Source organism: Ictalurus punctatus, chromosome 12 (genome assembly GCF_001660625.3).
Source record: "Ictalurus punctatus breed USDA103 chromosome 12, Coco_2.0, whole genome shotgun sequence".
Taxonomy (NCBI): Eukaryota; Metazoa; Chordata; class Actinopteri; order Siluriformes; family Ictaluridae; genus Ictalurus; species Ictalurus punctatus.
This window is the reverse complement of record NC_030427.2, coordinates 8,709,271-8,731,976: the sequence shown is the minus strand read 5'-3', so window position 1 is coordinate 8,731,976 and position 22,706 is coordinate 8,709,271. Positions and strand designations below refer to the sequence as shown.

At 40.2% G+C, this 22,706-nt stretch overlaps 1 protein-coding gene across 2 annotated transcripts; it reads left to right on the top strand.

Moving 5' to 3' along the window:
* Nucleotides 1–8: 8 nt before the first annotated feature.
* wnt6a (wingless-type MMTV integration site family, member 6a) lies at nucleotides 9–20,025 on the top strand. 2 transcript variants are annotated; one of them, XM_017482251.3, is made up of 4 exons: nucleotides 9–111; nucleotides 13,664–13,884; nucleotides 17,025–17,341; nucleotides 19,241–20,025. In XM_017482251.3, the coding sequence occupies exons 2-4, from the start codon at nucleotides 13,668–13,670 to the stop codon at nucleotides 19,700–19,702; spliced, it is 996 nt and encodes a 331-aa protein (XP_017337740.1). In that variant the 5' UTR covers nucleotides 9–111; nucleotides 13,664–13,667; the 3' UTR covers nucleotides 19,703–20,025. The 2 variants fall into 2 exon arrangements, with proteins under 2 accessions (XP_017337740.1, XP_017337739.1); XM_017482250.3 differs by lacking the exon at nucleotides 9–111 and adding an exon at nucleotides 12,233–12,745.
* Nucleotides 20,026–22,706: the final 2,681 nt, after the last annotated feature.

The window sequence follows — 22,706 nt, the reverse complement described above, 5'->3', positions numbered from 1 at the left end:
GGACCGTTTTGGAGTAGCGCCGTCTGCACCAGACTGATGTTAACCTGCATTTATAGTCATTTTAGACAAGCAACAGGTCAAAAAAAAAAAAAGTCTGGAAAGCACTTGGAGGTGAGCATTACGCGAAGTGGCATCCATCCATCCATCCATCCATCCTATAAGTATACCTTAGGGGTGAAACAATACCACCATCAATATCTGTATATAGTGCTCCAAGTAGCTGTATCAGTAAGTGGGCGTGGTCTAAACCGGAAGGGTTTTTTGTTTGTTTGTTTGTTTGTTAGTCTGTATATTTAATTCAATTCAATTTTATTTGTATAGTGCTTTTAACAATGGACACTGTCACAAAGCAGATTTACAAAAATATATAAATGTATCCCTAATGAGCAAGACAGAGGTGACGTGGCAAGGAAAAACTCCCTGAGAGGACATGAGGAAGAAACCTTGAGACAAACCAGACTTAAAAGGGAACTCGTCCTCATCTGGGTGACAACAGACAGGGCGATTGTAAATAATTTCCCTTCTGTAACTCTATACTCTATGGTGCAATTGTGTAATTAGGAACTAATGAGCTTATGAGAAACATGAGTGTGAGCGTCAGAGTCTTTTCTGAATCCGTTATAGTTTTAACATGACGTCTACTCTAGACTATTCTAGACTACTAGACGGTAGACTTGAGTGCAAAACTGTTTGTACTGTAGCAATTGCAATCCTAAGCCATCTTTATGGTTTATAAGTTGTACTATCCACAGTTATCTCATTGACCTTAAGATTATCCATGTGAGGTCATCCTCAGCAGCAGCGAGCAGTTTTCAGGTGATGAGATCTGCAACCAGAAGTAGGGCATCATGATGGATCATGCAGTTCTGGAGAGGAGAAAGGGTCACGATGTATGTTTGTTTGTCTTAATGGGCTGCTGGTACAAACACGTGCAAAGTTCCTTTTCGTAAGCCGGAGAAAGATGTCAGACATCAGATGTATGCGTCATCATTTATACACAGATATGAAGGTAAGAAAAGACTTATTAATAGAAACGAACACCCACGCTAACATTAGCCCGAAACTATGACTTTATTGTAAGACTGAAAAATGATGCGAGACATGTGCTAGTAGCACAAGTAGCCCATTAAATATGAACGCTACCACTATACCCCTGGAAATCCTGAAAAAAGAAGCAATGAAATGCCAACGCTGTCTGCATGGTGTGTGAATTCTGGCTTGGACAGTTCCTCCTCCTCAGCTACATCACTCAAGTTAATACGTGGTCTCAATTATGGAAGTGCGTGTAACTTTTCTGTAATATATTATTAGTTATTATTTTTGCTGGACCTTTCCAACAATATCTTATAACAAATTTAGTTGGTTCTATGGGCAGCATGGTGAAGTTCTGAGGCTCTGGGTTACTGATCAGAAGGTCGGGGGTTCAAGGTCCAGCAATGCTAATCTACCATTTTTGGGCCCTTGAGCAAGGCCTTTAACCCTTTCTGCCCCTGTATCATGGCTAGCCCTGCGTTCTAACCCCAACTCCTTAACAAGCTTGGATATGCAAAGAAAATAATTTCACTGTGCTGTAATGTATATATGTGATAAATAAAGGCTTATTCTTGCCCTGCGTCAAACCAGTGTCTCATCCAGGGTGTATTCCCATCTCATGCTCAGTGTTCCCAGGATAGGCGTCAGCTCCACACCGACACTGATCAGGATGAAGCAGTTACTGAAAGTGACTGAGTGAGTAGTTAGTTCTAATTCCCAAAATGTATACAATTAGAGTAGCCTAGTTTAAATCACTGCAACCGTGACCAGGTAATTAAGGATTTCGTAAATGCGACATTGAAGTCTTTCCCTGTCCCATGATCTTTAAATGACATGAATGTGAAAACCTTGCTCTCACAACTTTTCTGTCGCATACCACAGGATGCCAGTCATGACTGTTTTATGGGGTCAGCTTCTTAACCTGATGTCCCATAAGACCTGAATATATAATATTCAATTATACTGGGGCATCAGATGTGTGTACATGTACTGTATATACTACAAAATAAGCATGAGGTTGGTTAAAACCATGTACACAGTATCGTCACAAGTGAATTATTTCCAAGATGGTTCAGGCTAACGGAACCAATCTGAAGCAAGTTTTCCAGTGAGGTAAGACACAATAACATATTAATATAATCTACTCTTGCCCTTTTATAACCCTAACCTTATTAAATGTAGTAATTGCAAAGTATAATGGCACCAACGAGACAGGCGGGTAGAACAAGACTGTAAAGAAAATGAGGAGTGAGGAAGGTATGGATGCAGGAAACACCCTACGAACCTATGGTTCTTGGCCAGGGTTTGGTACATGCCTGTGTAAATGCTGCAAAGGCATATTAAGGGTATAATACAGAGATAAATTGTTGCTGAGCTGGTGAGCCAAGACCTCCTGGGCCACATTTGGAACTGTGATGGACCATTTTAGGTCTGCTAAAGTTGTCTCTCTGGTAGGATTTATTTGCCTTGAAATCAGTGCTAATGCTGCAAATAAATGTTTGAAGACTGAATGAGGTGTTAAATCTCCACACTGACACAGACGAGACTAGCCATCAGTTTTTAAATTATGACATGTCTCAACAAGAACAAAAAAAAGTGTGAAAATACAATTAAAAAGCAAAGAAAGATAGAAATGATACCAATATATATCAAAGAATTATTTTAAATGTGGCATTGAGGATTAAGGGGGAAATGGCCTAAATCGATTAAAACATGCATACCAAATTATCAAACCTGTCATTAATTAATTAATTAATTAATTTCATTTAATTTCATTTTTTAAAAATATCTTCAGAAAATGTAGATGGTCCACAGCTTGAGGGTTTCAGAAATCTACCATGTGTTGGGAATTTTGTTTTATTGTTGGCAAGGTAGCTTAGACAATGTGCAAATTCAAAAACTGGCAATATATCTGAATTCATCTACACAGTTCCATTTTAAACTGATATTTCAACCAAAATTGTTGTTAAGTAAAATGTTGCATGGATATTTGTTGCATTTCTAAAACGCCTTAAGAAAAACATCTTATGTTTAGAACCCTATAACAGTATCTAACAAATAGGATTCCACGTAGATTCCTTCAGGAGTCAAATAACCCTTAAAAATTCTCCGAATCCTTGAGTATACGGTTATCTATATATATAAAAAAAAATTATGAAAAGATGTCAGATCTTTATGAGAGAAAACCAAAGTCACGATGTTCTTCATCTGATAATTTCATTATTATGGTGGGAGGTGTGGCAGAATTCTATGTTCGTAGTGATTCAGATGATTTGTATAAAAAGCTCACCTAAAATCAGCAGTTTTATAGCAGCCTGTTGCTCAGCCCGTGTTGAAGGCGTGTTAGGAAGGGTTGAGTTTAACATTTCTATTCTCAGCAAAATCCCCAGTTAACACCCTGAATTAACACCCAGTATGTTTATATAGATCCAGCTGGACACAAATGAACACTGTAAAAGGATTGGGATTTTGCCCTGTAGGAGTTTATTTAAGCCAGTCCTTCTTCATAACATTTAAGTTCTTCATATTTTTACTGTAGTGCTCTAGCAGAAGTGGTTGCTGGATATTTTTAATGTAATTGGACAGCATACACTGGGCAGAAAGTGTAAATGTGTATGTAAATACATTATACAGTGCATCCGGAAAGTATTCACAGCGCTTCACTTTTTCCACATTTTGTTATGTTTTATTACAGCCTTATTCCCAAATGGATTAAATTACAATACCTCATAACGACCACGTGAAAGAAGTTTGTTTGAAATCTTTGCAAATTTATTAAAAATAAAAAACAAAAAAAGCACATGTACATAAGTATTCACAGCCTTTGCCGTGACACTCAAAATTGAGCTCAGGTGCATCCTGTTTCCACTGATCATCCTTGAGATGTTTCTACAACTCGATTGGAGTCCACCTGTGGTAAATTCAGTTGATTGGACATGATTTGGAAAGGCACACACCTGTCTATATAAGCTCCCACAGTTAACAATGCATGTCAGAGCACAAACCAAGCCAGGAAGTCCAAGGAATTGTCTGTAGACCTCCGAGACAGGATTGTATCGAGGCACAGATCTGGGGAAGGATACAGAAACATTTCTGCAGCATTGAAGGTCCCAATGAGCACAGTGTCCACCATCATCTGTAAATGGAAGAAGTTTGGAACCAGCAGGACTCTTCCTAGAGCTGGCTGTCCGGCCAAACTGAGCGATCGGGGGAGAAGGGCCTTAGTCAGGGAGATGACCGAAAACCCGATTGTCACTCTGACAGAGCTCCAGCATGTCTCTGTGGAGAGAGGAGAACCTTCCAGAAGAACAACCAGGCCTGCATGGTAGAGTGGCCAGACGGAAGCCACAGCCCACCTTTTGCCAAAAGGCACCTGAAGGACTCTCAGACCATGAGAAACAAAATTCTCTGGTCTGATGAAACAAAGATTGAACTCTTTGGCCTGAATTTCAAGCGTCATGTCTGGAGGAAACCAGGCACCAGTCATCACCTGGCCAATACCATCCCTACAGTGAAGCATGGTGGTGGCAGCATCATGCTGTGGGGATGTTTTTCAGCGGCAGGAACTGGGAGACTAGTCAGGATTGAGGGAAAGATGAATGCAGCAATGTACAGAGACATCCTTGATGAAAACCTGCTCCAGAGTGCTCTGGAACTCAGACTGGGGTGAAGGTTCATCTTCCAACAGGACAACGACCCTAAGCACACAGCCAAGATAACAAAGGAGTGGCTACAGGACAACTCTGTGAATGTCCTTGAGCGGCCCAGCCAGAGCCCAGACTTGAAACCGATTAAACATCTCTGGAGAGATCTGAAAATGGCTGTGCACCGACGCTCCCCATCCAACCTGATGTAGCTTGAGAGGTCCTGCAAAGAAGAATGCGAGAAACTGTCCAAAAATAGGTGTGCCAAGCTTGTAGCATCATACTCAAAAAGACTGGAGGCTGTAATTAGTGCCAAAGGAGCTTCATCAAAGTATTGAGTAAAGGCTGTGAATACTTATGTACACGTGCTTTTTGTGTTTATTATTTTTAATAAATTTTCAAAGATTTCAAACAAACTTCTTTCACGTTGTCATTATGGGGTATTGTTTGTAGAATTTTGAGGAAAATAAAGAATTTAATCTATTTGGGAATAAGGCTGTAACATGACAAAATGTGGGAAAAGTGAAGCGCTGTGAATACTTTCCGGATGCACTGTATGGCCAAAGATATGTGGTTGTCTGATCATGACACCCATATGTGGGGCTTCCCCAAATGTTTGCCACAAAGTTGGAGGCCCATGATTGTCTAGAATGTCTTTCTCTGCTGTACCATTATTATTTCCCTTCACTGGATTTACGGGACCTAGCCCAAACCTGTTCCAGCATGACAATGACCCTGAGCATGAGGCGAGCTCCATAAAGACATGGCTTGCCAAGGCTGGTCTGGATACACTCAAGTGGCCTGCACAGAGGCCCTGACCTCAAACCTACGGTTAGCACGTTCGCCTCACACCTCCAGGGTCGGGGGTTCGATTCCCACTGTGGCCCTGTGTGTGTGGAGTTTGCATGTTCTCCCCGTGCTGCGGGGGTTTCCTCCGGGTACTCCGGTTTCCTCCAGAATGGGTGTGTGAGTGTGTATGTGATTGTGCCCTGCGATGGATTGGCACCCTGTCCAGGGTGTACCCCGCCTCGTGCCCCATACTCCCTGGGATAGGCTCCAGGTTTCCCCATGACCCTGAAGGAAGGATAAGCGCTATAGAAGATGGATGGATGGATAGTCAAAAGGTGTTTCTTAATTAACAGCAGCTCTGACAATTGCAGTTATAAGTTATGTACAACACGGTGTTTATTAACACATAAAAATGTAATCATTGGCAAATTGCTGTCTTATAAATGGAATAAAAAGACTGATATGTAAAATAATAAGACTGCAAATAACCAACTTTGGGGTGTTAATGCATCATCCCACTTGATTATTTTCCCATAATAGCACGGTCCAGTTGTGTTTTATTCCTTATTTGTCAGTTATGACACTAATGCCAATGAATGCATGTTTTAAAAGTCTGTGAAGCCCCAGCATCCATGGAAAAAGGTAAATGAGCAACATCCGAGGTTATTAAGTTGATTTATTTTTTTTTAAAGTAGATTTTATTTTCTCAATTCTCAGGTAGATTAGTGATTATTTGCACCACCTCTGGCTGTGTGGTTCCCAACTGCTTAAGTTCATCGTCCCTGTAATTTTCTTGTTTTCTCTGCTCTGACACACCCGATTAACTAATCAGCTAATTAACAGGCCCTTTTTGAGTGTGTCTTAGGGCAAGGAAAGCACTAAAACATGCAGGACACTGATACTCCTGGACCATGCAATAACAGTTTATAGGCACTGGTCATTAAAGAAGGTTTTATTTTAGTCAGTGGGAAGACTTTGACCCTGCCCTTTTGTGCTTAAGAAGTATATAAAAACTAGCTTCCTGGGGGAAGAGATGCTGCTACTTATTATCCAATTTAACACACACCCACACCCACACCCACATTCCCCTGCCATACCGCTAAGATTAACCTTAATCTCAGTAACCAAACGTTTATTTAGTTTTTTGTTTTTAAATAAAACCTTCATTTTGTAGCTCTGTTGTATTCCTATCATTACAGACATTTGGTCCTGACAGTGGACTAAAAACATGCCTTGACATATCAGTTTTCAAGTGCACATGCAAGCCTTTCTGTTCACTTTCTTTCTGATTTTTTTTTTCACTGTGGGTGTTTTTTTTTTTTAGGACTTGCAAAGCCTTGTCAAGGCGGTAATCCCACTGCCAGAGGGAAAGTTCCTTCTGTGTGCTTATCATAACCATTATTAAGATTTACAAGCCGTATTTGTTTTACACAGATAGTGTGAGGTCTTCTTTAGTGTCTCTCGACTGCAGTGCTCACACTTAGTGCAGTGTAAGTTTCACAGCTGGGGTCAACATGTGAGATAAAAAAAATTAGAAATAACAGCCTCTGTGTTCCTGGAGAAGGTTGTCTTTTTCTTATAAATAATCAAAGTCACACGACGGACAAGACGGAAAACCTGTAACGTTTTTGCTGTGCCAGGGGTCGTTATCTGGTGGACTCAGTGAAGTATTTCTTTTTTAATATCCATGTAGTCTATGAAAACAATCCAGGGTGTAGTTCAGCAACTCCAGTTTCTATAGCAGCTCCTCTGTTGGAGCTTATTTAATCGGATGCATTTATGTAAATTATTTAGATGAAGGCAGCTCAACTGACCAGAGAGAGCTTGAGAGGTCAGAATGGACAGAGATATATGCGTTTATTCCTCTCGCTTCAAATATAAAACAGATGAGTCACAGAGAAGTGTGGTGCATTAGAACAAAAAGAGTCATTGAAGCAGGTGTTTTTTTTTTTTTTTAACTTTAATAGAGGTGGATAGATATGACAAAGAAAGAAAGTTCATGTTCATTAACTTGCCTTCACAGGATTGATGGACATGAATTTACTGCATTCATTCGTTCATTCATTCATTCATTCACCTTCATCAACTGCTTTATCTTGATGTGATTTAAATGGCTAATTTGTTTAGATTTTGGAAAATAGAAGCAAATAGGTTTGCTAGAAAATATCCCATGCAGGTACAATCATAAATAATACCTGCAGGAGCATGCAGGATTGATCAAACATTCTGAGGGATCAGGCTTGTTTGGGATTACAAAGACAGACAGTCCATACTAGTCAAAAGTGCTAACATGAAGCAAAACAAATGATCTCATTCATAACCACAAACCATTAATGGTTAAGCATTTCAAGTTAACTGTTGTCACCATTCAGCCATGCTAGTCACTTTATGTAACTTCACCTTCACAAATTGTGGTTGGATACCCATGCATTGTCCTGAATTAGGTCCTATTTAATATTTATACAAAACATGGAATGTAACTAAAGTCAAGAAAAGCCACAATTTCAAATTCAAATGACAGTTTTAATGTTGAATATCTGCGTATCTATCCGAGTGGCTCTCCTGAAGCTTTATTCTCACACTAGCTGGTTACATCAGTGGGGATTATCCACTCGGCCCCACTTTACAATGACCTCTGTCTTGTCCTTGGTCTCTGAAATTAATCTGAAGCTGTAGGTCAAGGGACTAGGCTTCACCTCAAGTCCTCAAAGGCCCTCTAAGCACTTATTTTAACAGAATGTAGTCATTGTGTTGTGACACTAGATGGCGCTGATTTGACAAAATCAAAAGGTCTCTGAACCGACAGACTCGAGTAAGTTCTAGACATGGATATAGTTTAAATATTTATTAAATGTTAAGACACATATAATAGACATTATAAAGCCCCTCAGACAAGTGGTAAAATATATTCAATAAGTATACTACTAATAATAATTATAGCTAATATTTATTACAAGGTATGCAAAAATAACCTAAAGCACCTTCATGTTGTGTTCAGTTCCATCCAAGGTTTATTGTGTAATGTAATTCTGTGTTTACGTTTCGGTTAAACCTTCTGTTTTCACGTTGGTTAATGCTTTCCTACATTAGCCACGATGCTGTTGGACTACCCACTGCCAATGGTGCCAGTGGGGTTTAGCCCTTGAGTCAAGAGAGCGATGCAGCAACACTTGAGTCATTTATTCTGTCCAGCTCTCCCACACTCTACTCAAACAGATCAGGCTCTAAGGCTTCAGCTTTTATTCTAATACCACCTTCAATGACGTCATGCTTGTCATCTTATAGATTGCTAACTAGACAAGCCGAATCTCAGCCGTAACTTAGCTCAAATGTGTCATATAGCTGCATTGCATTCTGAAACATCTATGTTGGAGGAAGGAAATAATGAAAATACAACGCTAGGTAACAAATTACCAACAGAATCATGAAATACATTGGAGTATTCCTTTTCTGTTAAAACCCATCAATACCATCACGAAATATTGCCACGACTTGATATAATTCCCTGAGCGTCTTCATAGTTTCCACGGGACTCTTCTGCTCACACACGTTTAACTCAATTGCCTAGAAACCAGCCCACTTATGGGGTCAAATGAGCAGAAAAGGGACTTAGCAAGGCTGGACAGAGGTTATTGTCCAGACATTCAGTATTCAGAGAAAGCCATCACAGAGTAGTGGGCCCACAGCCAGACATTGTCCATTCATAACAAGCATCTGAATATGAGAGTTGTTTACAGTCACTGGAATAAATGCAGGGAATTTACACCACTGTTTACCAAATAATGCCAGTATGGTCCCATCTTCCCTCGTTGGGTGCGATCACATGACCCATTGCAGCTTCTTTCTCCTCAACGGCCTTGCTGTACAGTACAGCACAGTAGCTTTTATTATCGTTTTCTGTGCAGAGGCTCACGCAGGGAAGAATTTATCATGGACTGTAAAAAGATTTGCCTTCATATTTTCATGCAACAGTTATGTTAGTGTGATGTTTTGTAAAGTGGTGAAATGCCTCATGCGCGCTCTGTGAATATTTTCAGCTGTGAAACATTTTCAGCATTTTCAGTGGAGGAAAAGCAGCTGATAGGACAGACAATGACAGGGTTGCCAGGGTTGTGGGTTTTACGCCAAATTGGGATTATTTAAAAAATACTCTGCACCCACCAAAGAATTAAATCTAATACATTTCCACAAACAAAGGCAGAGGGTAAGTTCACACATGTCTATTATGTTCAGAACCATTTTTATTGTAAGATATATTCGAAAGATTGGGTAAGAGAAAGGGGGATTGTTATGGAGTGGATAATGTCTGTACATCAGAAATGCATGCGCACCACAATGACCTTGTTTCCCACACAAAGGATTAGAAAAAAAAGAGAAAAAAAGTCTCTTCCTTTTCCAATGCTTGGATTTTTTTTTTTTGGTGTACAATCAGGTCTTTTGTGTGCTTTTTGAGATGTAGTTGCACTGAAAATTTTGCTGGAACCTGACAACCTTGGCTTATGATACCTCTTCTGTATTCACCTCGCACACTGTGACAATGAACAAAGTTGAATAAAGGTACTTCGACTACCTATTATGGGGTTATTCTAAATATAAATTAGTTAATAGTCTAGTCAAGTGTGATAGCCTCTTAACTCAGGTTCTAGGCTAGGTCCTGTCCCAACAAAATCTATGGTCACAAGCCAGTGCTTACTGTAGATGCATTTACAGCATCCTTAGTAACTGCCTGGTCACAGTTGTGGTAGTTTGAATTAAACTACTAGTTTGTTTATATTTTTGGGAAATTGGACCTACAAAAATAATAACTGTGGAGCAGGATTTAAAAAAAACAGTCCCGTTTAGACCAATTATAAACTTGAGCTGAGGAACTGCCTGGGCAAGAATTCACAGACCATGCTGACAGTGCTTGCATTTCTACCTTCCAGTGTGTTCCAGTGTTTCTAGGGGCAAAGTGTTAAGGTTCATATTTTATAAAACAAACAAAATGCCACTCTGGTTTAGACCACTATATTGCCAAAAGTATGTGGACACCTGACCATCACACCCATAAGTGGGCCTTCCCCAAACTGTTGCCACAAATTTGGAAGCACAGAATTACTGTATCTCAAGTGGCATGCACAGAGCCCTGACCGCAATCCCACTGAACACTACTGGGATAAACTGGAATGTCAACATGCGCCGGGCCTCCTTGGCCTTCGAACATCAGTGCCCGACCTTACTAATGCACTTGTTTCTAAACGGTCTCCCCACAGCTCTGCTCCAAAATCTAGTGGAAAGATTCCCAGAATTTTGTCCACAAACTTTTGGCCATATAGTGTATCAACATTACTGTTCAATTCCATCTTTCACAGCTGACCTCAAAACGCACCCCTTCTGTGGAATTAGGTTATTTTACACTAATTCAATTGGTTCAGTTTTCTTTTTCTTTTTTTTTTACTTGGCAAAATGCAGACTGTAAGAATACAAAACTTATTATCTTTCTATTATGTTTGCAGATATAATCTAATAAAGTTTAAGAGACTCACTGATATCTAATGAAATTCTTATTTTTAGTTTTTAACAGTGTAGACAAAGCACACCGCCTGTGGTTTTCTTGGAAAAGAGTAGAAGTTATTGTGCATACCTTATGGCAGATGTGAGAACAGCTGGAAGCCAAACATTCAGTACTGCCCTTTATTTAGCAAGGTTTTCATTCTTATGAGTTACTACATGGAATGCCACATGCTTTATGGCAGCACCTGATTATCAGAACTAGGCCTCTATATCTACATTGACCATTACTCCCCCCTCCCTCCCCCTCCCCCCAAATCATTTAATTCATGTTTCCTGTTTGCGAGACCAAAGTAGACCTCTAAGTTTGCAAAATACTAGAGAAAGACAGGGGTATGCAGCCTAGACTTATGACGCACAACAGAATAATTTTTAAACCATTATGCATATTAATCTGATCTGAATCCGTTTCATAAATGTCATGTAAACACGTTTTTTGTTGTTGTTGTTGTTGTTGTTGTTTTTGCACAGATTTTCATTTTAGGTCTTCATTTTAAGTTTTAATCACACGTTTTTTGGAAAACAGCTTTTCTGAGGTTTAGTCCAGCCATACACTAGGGCTATGTGGGAATCCTTAAAAGTCCTATGTATCACCTACAGTAGAGGGTTTCACTTGCAGAGTGTGTTCCTCTGGTAAAGTAAGAACCCTTTATTTCTAAGAGAGAAAGTTTGATCAAAACACAAGCTGTAGGCAGGTCAAAAATCATTTCAGCGACATTGTAAACTCATCACTCTTTTATTTTTATTTTTATTTTTTATTTTTTTGTGCCGGTGACGGATAAACCGTGCTCTTTCGCTGATATTCAATCCTCTGAGTGGGAGATAAACAAAGATAAATCAGGGAGGATCCATTCCGTCCTCTGCCCTCAGATTTCAGGAGGGGTTTGGAGATTTTGGCATCAGGATTTGACATTCATTCTCTTAGGTGTGCAGAGAATGTACAGAGTTCTCACATTTTAACTCCACTTGATAGCACAAGACATTGACATAGCTGGAGGCCTAGAAAGACTTGCCAAGGTCAACAAACAGCAAAGGGAAATTTTTATGAAAAACATACCAGAACTGACATCATAACGCAAAACCAAACACAAGACCTCAATAAAAGTTAAAAGAAAACAGACAGAGCTGTTCTGTACACTTTCTCTTTTTTTTTTTTTTTTTTTTTTTTTTTTTTTTTTGAGTGGCACAACTGCACGGCTGTTTTTCTTTTCCGCGTCATTAAACGAACGCCAAACTTAGTTTGAGACTCACTTTGTGCAAAACGCCTCCAAAGGAACCTTTACGAAGGCGGAACTCGTGCGTGTTCCGCTCGCGTGCGCACCGTGAACGCGTAAACTGCGCTCGAGCTTTCTTTCTTCTTCTTCTTCTTCTTCTTCTTCTTCTTATTATTATTATTATTATTATTATTCTTATTATTATTTTATCCATGTGCACTTCTGCCCCAATATACTCACTCACTGGACACCTTACCTCCTGCATCTCTTGGCTTCAACAAATCCTCATTTCCAGCTGTGCCTCATAAGCAGAACCGCGCGCGCGTGCGCGTGCGCGCACGTGTGTGATACAGTGGCTGGAACGATGCGAGCGTTAAGGTTTTCTGCTATTCACAATCACCTGTATAAATTAGCTGCAGGTGGATTTCATTTATTTTGAACGATTCTCTGCTGGATGATGCTCCCAACACAAGCGCACCTTCTTCTTGTCTTCACTCTCACCGGTCGCCTGTGGTGGTAAGTTGCAACACTTCATATAATATTGTAATAAGCATAGCCTGATGCATGCACAGTATTTCTTCAAATGCATGAAGTCTAAACTAAATCTATCCGTGCACTTGGTTACGTATACTTAACAGAACGCGCAGTGTCATTGGCTACTACAGCAGATCAAAAGAACAATTTCTTGTAATTACTGAGACATATGAGCTTAGTTCTAAGCTCAGAGCGTGATAACACGATCCTGGGGAGGTTAATAATCTCTGGGGATAAAGTCGGTTATGCAGTAAAGTAGTGCAATGAAATAATTTCACAAAGATGAGCAGGCCTTGCTGAAAAAAAAAACAAAAAAACAACAACAACAACAACAAAAAACCAACAGAAACCCTTATAGAATTTGTAATGGTTATAATGGGAATTGTTTTGGTTTTAATGGAAACTGTGATGGTCTCTGTGGGTCTCTACTGGCAATTTGTTGCCTTCTATTGGTCACAAGGAACAATAATGTTAAAAGTTAGCTGAGGGATCGTAATGGAATTTGTAGTGGAAACCATTAGAATTTCTGTGATGGTTTCTATTGTGGTTTTGTTTTTGTTTTGTTTTGTTTTTTTCAGCAGAAGACCCATGGATTCTAAACAATAACGTTTATAAGATGTACTTCTGATAATTATCTGACTACCTCTGGTAATAGAGGTCACTCTTTGCAAAAATGGTTAATGCCATTTCATAATAGAGCTCAAAACAGTTACGTTTAGACAAACAGAAAAAGAGAGAAGTAATGAATTTCAGCTTCATCCTTTCTCAGCAAGCATGTTTGGAATGAGGATCATGTTCAGAAAGTTGATCTGTGTGTATGTGTGTGTGTGTGTGTGTGTGTGTGTGTGTGTGTGCATGGAAAAACATTCTTAAATTTGTTCTCCACTTCACTAACTACAGTGTGATGGCCAGTCCTCTTGTGATGGACCCAAACAGCATTTGCAGGAGGAGTAAGCCGGCAGGAGGTGCACAAACTGAACTGTGCCAAACACAGCCTGAAATAATCCAAGAAGTTGCCAAAGGGGCACGGTTGGGAATACGCGAATGCCAACACCAGTTCCGCCATCAGCGATGGAACTGTACAGGTCATGGCAAGAGTCTAGGCAAGATCCTGCAACAAGGTGAATTTCCCTTTCAATAATGTAGCTACATGAGGTCTTGTCTTCATCCAGGCAACACGAGAGTTCCAGGAAATTATGGTTTTTCGAAAAACAATGCTTTTATGTATACAATTGTAAAACATGTATTAAAACATACCTGCAGTCAGAGGTTATAGTTCTGTTTGGCTGTCGGTAATTGAACTCCTATTATAGTCAAATTTAATGACTTTAATTACAGTCTTAATTACATAGTTACATGCCTCAAATACTGTAACACTAAGACTCCCAGAGGAATTGCAATAAAATAAACATGTACCATTACAGTGATGCTGCTCCTTAGTTATTTCAGAAAACAACCTGAGATTATGAAAGAAGGGGCTGTGTGTTAGTGAACAAAAAATAAATAAATAATAAAGAAATGTAACCTACTTTAATTCCCAGAAAGAGAGATGGTGGAAGCACTTTCCCAGGGAAAATGTAGAGTCTAATATGTAGAGTGATGCTTAGCTACAGGGGGCCAACTCACTCCTTGGTCAAAGATTAGTCACAGTTTAGTGAGGCCTGTTTATGTTTCAGACACATGCACACATACGGTCAAGTGCTCTGTGATAGTCTCTCTGTGTCCTCTAGTATTGTTTTTAATCACACCCTCGTTGACTTCCCCTAACCTTTTTCCAATGGTGAAATCCCATTACCGTCATAAGGCCTGTATCAGTAGTTTTTAGAGTGCTGAGATACTGAATCAACATAACAGTAGATTTCAGGACAAAAACTTCCCCAGAAGGCTTCATGATCTGTAGTTTTTCAAAACAGAAAGCTGTTCATAAAGAAGAGAAATTTTTTTTAAAAATTACTTAAAATTTTTTTTAACATCAGCATTGCTACCTTCAAATATGCAGCCTATTACACCGATTGTGTATCACAATTATTTTTACCCATTATCACCACCCACGCTCCACCGTCCCTATCATACAATGATTACAATCAGAGAGGGTGATGGATTGCTTCTTCTGAGATATATAAAGGCAACCTCCACATCTTTTGTTTTTTTTTTTAAATACTGCTCATGCTGCAAAAATATACAGAAGAAAGGGCTTTCTGCTATCTTCTAAATACATGAGCACACAGGTGCCCATAATTGGCTAGTGTCTCTGTGATTGATAGGAGAGAGAGAGAGAGAGAGAGAGAGAGAGAGAGAGACAGAGAGAGACAGAGAGAGAGAGAGAGAGTATGCTGTCCTTCTAATGCAGACAGCATGTCCACATTTACTCCCTTGGCATCTGAGTACAGATGATCATGACTGTTGATCTCCTAATGATAGGTCGGTATAGTCTAAAAAGAAAGAAATACATATGATTTGAAGAATGTAGCAAAAAATTTTGCTCGAAAGAGATATATTAATTGGAAATAGGCAAATTCCCACATGTCCTCCACTCCCTTGTACACTCGTATACTTGTGCTGCAAGAGGCTACTTGTGTGATGTAGGTGCAATAGACTTCTCAGACATGAATCAACAAGAGCATGTTAAAGCATTATTGAAATGCAAGACATGAGTGCTAATCCTAGGGTAGTTTTATAGAGCAGGGGTTCTCAACTTCAATACTGGGAACTCACAGCCAAGTGCTAGCTGAGCCGAATCAGGTGTATTGGGAGCAGGAAAAGATCAAATCCTGGGCTCTAGGTTCCCAGAATTCCATTTGACAACCCCTGTGCTGGAAAGCTGTGAGTAAATTTCCCTGTAGTTCTCATGTAGGCCATGAGAGGGCAGGAGTTTCCACCATCACTCTGGCCAGGAGTGCTTTAACAGTGCGTAAAAAAAAATTAAATAACTCACAATTCTCCATGAATAACGGTGATCTTCTCCCACCCCTTCCATTTGAATTCAAGTATAATACTGTCTTGGTGTGAGTTCCTGGTAGTGACTGCAACTTGAGCCAAGCTTTCTTATTGAGAAATGAGAGGCATTCTCTCTTTATTACACACCTGTATGAGCATGGCTTTCAGGAATGTGACATGCAAAAGGTCAGCAATTTGCTCAATTCTGATAAATGGAATGTGGCCCGTGTTAGAATTCGACACCAATAATTAGCGCTTCTTGGAGAGCTCCTTGATTCTTCCAAAAGAAAACACACCCTTTTGGCAAATGAAGGTGTATCCAGACAAGTCTAGACAAGAGAGATGTGCAAGGAGTACATACACACTTAGGTTAATAAAGTAATGCTTCATATATTCAGGATGTATCTTAGAGAACAAAATCCAGAATGTAGTATATAAATAAGTATTTTGTAATTGTTGTTCTTAACTAAACAGAGGAGGTATATACACGTCATGACCAAAAGTATGTGGACACCTGACCCTCACACACGTCAGCCTTCCCCAGACTTTTACCACAAAATTGTTTACAATGGTGGTCACCAACCCTGTTCCTGGAGATCTTGTTTCCTTATCCTCCAACCATAATCGTGCCCACCTGACCATCTAATCATTGCCTTAAGAAGTTAAAACAGGTGTGCTAGATTTTGGTTGGAGATTAAATCTGCTGGAAGGTAGATCTGAAGCAAGAGGGTTGGTATTTATTTCTGAGCCACTGGTCTAGAATGTTTTTGTTTGCCATAGCAATTTCCCTTCACTGGATCTAAGGGGACTAGCCCAAACATGTTTCAGTATGACGATACCCCTGTGCATAAAGCAAGGTCCATGAAGACATGGCTTGCAAAGGTTGGAATGGAAGAACTCAAGTGACCTGCACAAAACCCTGACCTCCCATTGCAGGAAGGCTACAGTAACTCAAATAACCACTCTTTAGAACCTTGGTGAGTAGAAAAGCATCTCAGAACATACAATACATCAAACCTTCAGGCTGATGGTAGAAGAAGACTACAGCAGAAGAAGGCTACAGTGGGTGCAGGCTATCTGAAAATGGACAAACTGGAAAAAGACCACTCTGAAAAGATTTGAAATGTGTGTGTATGAGAGAGAGAGAGAGAGAGAGAGAGAGAGAGAGAGAGAGAGAGATTATTTATTAGTCATTGGTTGCATAAGTATTCACCCCCTGGGTCAATACATTGTAATGTATCTTTTTGCATTTATCATAGATAATGCATACAAGTATTAGAAGTGGCTTTGTGTATATTATGTTAACTCCTTTATTTCTTCTCAGATATTCGGGAGACGGCTTTCGTAAATGGCATCATGGCTGCCGGAGTGCTGCATGCGGTAACACGGGCCTGCAGCCAGGGTGAGCTGCTACAGTGTGGCTGTGTGGCTATTAAGAGCTCTTCTGGTAGCCCCAATGAGCAGGCTAAGGGGAGTCCAAACCCTGCTCTCCAGAACCAACACTGGGAGTGGGGGGGTTGCGGGGATGATGTGGACTTTGGATACAAGATTTCCCAGCAGTTCATGGACACCAGGAAGCGGAAGGGCAAGAGTGATATCAGGAGTCTGATTGATCTGCACAACAACGAGGCAGGCCGACTGGTACGGAAACAGCATGCTTTATTGGTAGTGGGGCATTAGGAGCATTAGGAAGAGATAAGTTAAGAATGGTTGGACAAGGTCTATCACATGTACTTGAAGTGACTGACTAATAAAAATCATGAACGCAATCATTCATCTTCAGTAGCCTCTTTATCATGGTGATACGGAGCCTATCCCAGGACCGCTCGGCGTTAGTTGGGAATACACCCTGGATGGGACTCCAGTCCGTCGCAGGGCACTATGCACACACATTCACAGCTTAGAGTCACCGTTCCACCTATTGGCATGTTTTTGGGAGGTGGGATGAAAACAGAGAACCCAGGGGAAACCCAAGTGGAGAACATACAAATATGCATATAACATATAAACATACAGTCCACACAGACAGTAACCCCAGTTTAGGATTGAACCAGGGACCATGGAGCTGTGAGGCAGCAAAGCTACCCACAGCACCACCATGCTCAACAAATCATGAATTGAGATTCTTTATTTTTATTATTCGATTGCGTGCGGTATAATGTGGTAATTTAGATATGTGTTTTGCAGTTACAGTGCTAAATACAACACCATAGTAAACTGGTTAAAAAAACAATAGCCTTGTTGTGATGGAACTTTGCAGGTTTGTTTACTTAGACAACACAGACCGCCAAGCCCCTGTTTTCAGGATAACTCCTGTGTTTTGGGTCTAATACAAGTTCCCAGAGCACGGCAGCCCTCTGCAGGAAACTGAAGAATTGTTGAACCATCAACACTGTTCATTGTGTGTCTCTCTCCGGGCTTTAATAAGCTTTGTATTTTTGCTTTAACGGGATCTATGTTTTTGCTAACAGGCTGTTGTTATGGTACCATTTTGATAGCTGTACCATGTACACAGTCTCACTCTTGTCCACTTCCATTCGAGCAATATGGAGCAAATCAGTTTTAAGAAGTGGAAAATACTGCATAAATATCGTATTACGATAGTAGTAGATACAATACACTGTATGTTTCACAATATTTAGATTCTGCTAACAAAGTGAATAGGGTCACGTTTAGAAATGAGCTTAGTTTATGCAACATATTCAGAATGTTAATATGTAAACTAGAAACATAGCACAAATCTGTTTTTTGTTTTTTTGCAATCAAACAGCTCCTTTTTGGTGTGAGTAAAGTTTGTGAGTTAAAAAAAAATGTATTATGATGTAACAGGTTTCTTTGTAAAGAAAAAAAAAATGGCAGCTTCATTAAAGCTATATTCAGAGAAGCTCTGTACCTGATACAATACAAGCTAGTGTAAAAAACGAAGTAGTATTTATTTGACAAATTTGGATTTGTGGTACTGCTTAGTATGTGTGTTGGGGTGGTGGTTTGGGGACAGGGGTGTGGAGGCTTGGGGGGGGGGGGGGGGGACTATGTTTTTATATCTTGGTAGGGATCAAATATCCCCACGCGGACAGGAATGTCTGACAGTTTTGACCTTGCAGGGACATTTGGCTGGACCCCATGAGGAAAAGGTTCGATTTAGGTGTAGCATAGTGTTAATTAGCTGCATTGATAATTTTGTCAATGGAGGGTCCTTACAAAGATAGTAAGACAAACATGAGTGTGTGTAGTAGTCAGGTACCCAGATGGATGTCAGAGATTTGCAGCGTTTTTCCGGCTGCTGCCAGGCACAGTCTTCCATATGGCAGTTTAATTTATGTTTCTCCACATTGCTCCCAAGACATTAAAATGCAATGAACTAGACGGGCAGGCATCAGGTCACCTTGTGAATTACAGATTAATTATGTCGAACAGATGAATTAAAATGAACTCCAGCCAAATGGTTCCCCTTGAAGTGTCTGCTTGTAAATATGTCTTTCTTGTTTTTTTGTAAACTGTTTGTGTGTGTGTGTGTGTGTGTGTGTGTGTGTGAGACAGGCTGTAAAGACCAATATGCGCACCGAATGTAAATGTCACGGCCTCTCTGGCTCCTGTACGCTCAGCAGCTGCTGGAGGAAGTTGCCTCTGTTCCGCCAGGTTGGAAATCATCTCATGCAGAGCTTCCAAATGGCAGTTCGTGTGATGGGTGGCAATGACGGCAAATCCCTAGTCCCCCTGGACCGGGATGTCCCACCCCTGGGTGCCCACAGTCTCATCTATTCAGATGAATCCCCGGATTTCTGCGTGGCCAATCGCAGGACAGGATCTGAAGGGACACGCGATCGGGTGTGTAATGGTACAGAGACAGGTCCCGGAGCCTGTGATTGGCTGTGCTGCAATAAAGGATATACCGAACACACTCTTGAGTATGAGGAGAACTGCCAGTGCCAGTTTCAGTGGTGTTGTGTGGTACAATGTGAACGGTGTTCCATTAAAAAAGAGGTCAACGTCTGCCTTTAGACTCTACAGAGTGCATTGAACTGTAGATTCTCTGTCGCACAGACTAAACTCAGGCGGAAATATGACTTCTCCAATGTGTTCTCATCAACCCAATATTTCTGAAATTCCCCAAATGCTGACTCATATCAGAAGGACAAACAGATATACTCACAAGAGACATGGCCATCAGAGACAGTTGTACATTCTTCGAGCCCAAACTTTTTTTCCTGCCCGCATGCAATAATTTTTGGGACACATGCGTATTAGGTTTCCTAAGGAAATCCTAGATCTGCCTAATTTATGCAGGGCAAAAAAATAAACCTATTGTATGCATTTTTATTTAATCTCTGTCTTTTAGTCTGTATTTTCCATGCTTCATGTTTGTATTTTCTTTAAATAGATCTTGTTGTTATTCAATATAAGGATAATTTAAGACTTGTTGTGTGTAGTCTTGGATTCTTGACATTAAAATAGAAGCAAACCTCAATGTATTTTTATAATGAAACAAAGTAAAAAATAAAAAAATAAAAAATCTCAACATGAAATCCATTTTAGGACGTGTTTCAAAGAGCTTATTGAAGATTACAACATTAAGGGCAGTGTTTAATATTTGACAAATTTAAATAAATTATTAGCAAAACCTTTCCCCAGACTTAGGTATGGTAATGGCTGTGAAGGACTTTTTGGTAGAGTCCATCTTGCCCCGTCTTCTCTTCTCTGATATTACATTGCCTTGATTTTGATTACATTTTTATCATGTCATCTCACTGCTAAGTGTCTTGCATTATGAGTCTATATAATGTACCATAACAAGACAAGCCATCTAGACAAGCAGATACAGCTCCATCTTAAGGTCACAGTGAATCCGGAGCCTATCCCCGAGAACACTGAGACTGAGGCAGGAATACACCCTGGAGGGGAAGCCGGTCCATCACAGGGCTCCATGCGCACACACTCATTCACACTTAGGGACTTTGTCAACAAACTTCCTATGTGCATGCTCATGGAAAGAATACCAATTTTCATCCATCCATACATCTTCTATACCGCTTATCCTTTTCAGGGTCACGGGGGAACCTGGAGCCTATCCCAGGGAGCATGGGGTACACCCTGGACAGGGTGCCAATCCATCGCAGGGCACAATCACAGACACACACTACAGACACTTTGGACATGCCAATCAGCCTACCATGCATGGACTGCCCCCCCCAGCATGGGGAGAACATGCAAACTCCGCACACACAGGGCCACGGTGGAAATCGAACCCCCGACCCTGGTGGTGTGAGGCAAACGTGCTAACCACTGAGCCATGGGGAGCTCATCTTACTTAGGCCATGGGGAGCTCATCCGACTCCCTTGAGGCCTTACAGACTGCTATAGAGTCAGTCTGTAAAATCACAAAAGTACTGGGGTACTTGTATTTGTTTGGCTGCTGCAGGCATTTAGACAATGCAATACTGCCATCTTCTGGGATAATACTGCTATTATATGAGAACAAAATGTTTTTGTGTACAGTGTGTAAAAAATTGGAAATACTGTATGCCTTTGGTTATGAAAAGGTTTGTTGAGTAAGTTAGATGATGACATTTATTTTTTGTGTAAGATCATTGCATTTTAATGTGTGTTATTAATATTGGAAAAACTATTAAATAATGTTACAGGTCATGGAGGCATAGACCTATTTTTGTACAGTTTGGTTTATAGTGTTTCATAGTGCTGAAACACAAATTCACTGCTGTCATTCAGTTTATCTGAAAGATACATTCTATCCATCCATCCTTCTACCGCTTATTCCTTTTCAGGGTCACGGGGAACCTCTAGCCTATCCCAGGGAGCATCAGGCACAAGGCAGGGTACACTCTGGACAGGGTGCCAATCCATCACAGGGCACAATCACATACACATTAGACACCAATCAGCCTACCATGCATGTCTTTGGACTGGGGGAGGAAACCGGAGTACCTGGAGGAAACCCCCGCAGTAATCTCCACACATGCAAATGTGCTAACCACTAAACCACCGTGTGCCCCAAGATACTGAATGCACAAATTGAAAACAGATGACCAGCCTGAACTTCATTTAATATATATATATATATATATATATATATATATATATATATATATATATATATATATATATATATATATATATATATATTGCAAATGATGGTTTTATTATTATGGTCTTGCATAAGTATTCACAGTGGTAAAAGCTGAGATTATATACTGTATGACATGAATGTAATTGGGACATGAATTTAATTAGGATTACATGTCAATTTTGTTTAGCTTGCTAATGAAGAACTACATATGATTAGCACATTTTGTCAGTAGAGTTTATGACCCTGAGTTAATTGCTCTATTTTGCTCATTAGTGGACTAACAGAAAATAGCTGTTTTGTGTGTGTGTGTGTGTGTGTGTGTGTGTGTGTGTGTGTGTGTTTGCTTGCTTTTTTAAATATTTCAATTCAATTATTGGTCCACACATAGAATTTAACTTAGAACAAGGATCATAAAATCATCCGGTTGGCCGGACCTTATTGGGCCAATCATATGATATGGGTCATATGATTGACACCCCTTCCTTAGCCAATTGCTGTTGTCCAAGGTGAAGCCAATGTGAAGTGTAATGGAGCAGAAGTAAATGAGTTGGAATACAGTCTGCTCCTATATATTAATCGAAAGATTTGGAAAGTAAACACGTGGGCGCTTTATAACTACCTAGATACCCTAGGTCCAGCACAGTTGGTGATTATTGTTCTCACACAAAAGTTACTTGATTTGTATGTGTCGGAAAGTCTTAGTCTTAAATAACTAAACGGTACTAGCCGTCCAGTTGTGCACCACTGCTCTACGCTACTGTACGCTGTACTATAAACTGGCCACTAGAGGGAGGTATTGCGTGGATCTGTGAATCTTGGCGTTGATCGTGCTTTGAGAACAGTTACATTGCTTCACACCTGGCCTTGGACTAGCATCAGGTGAATTTAATTTTAGGCCTTAGTGATGAATGGAGCTTATAC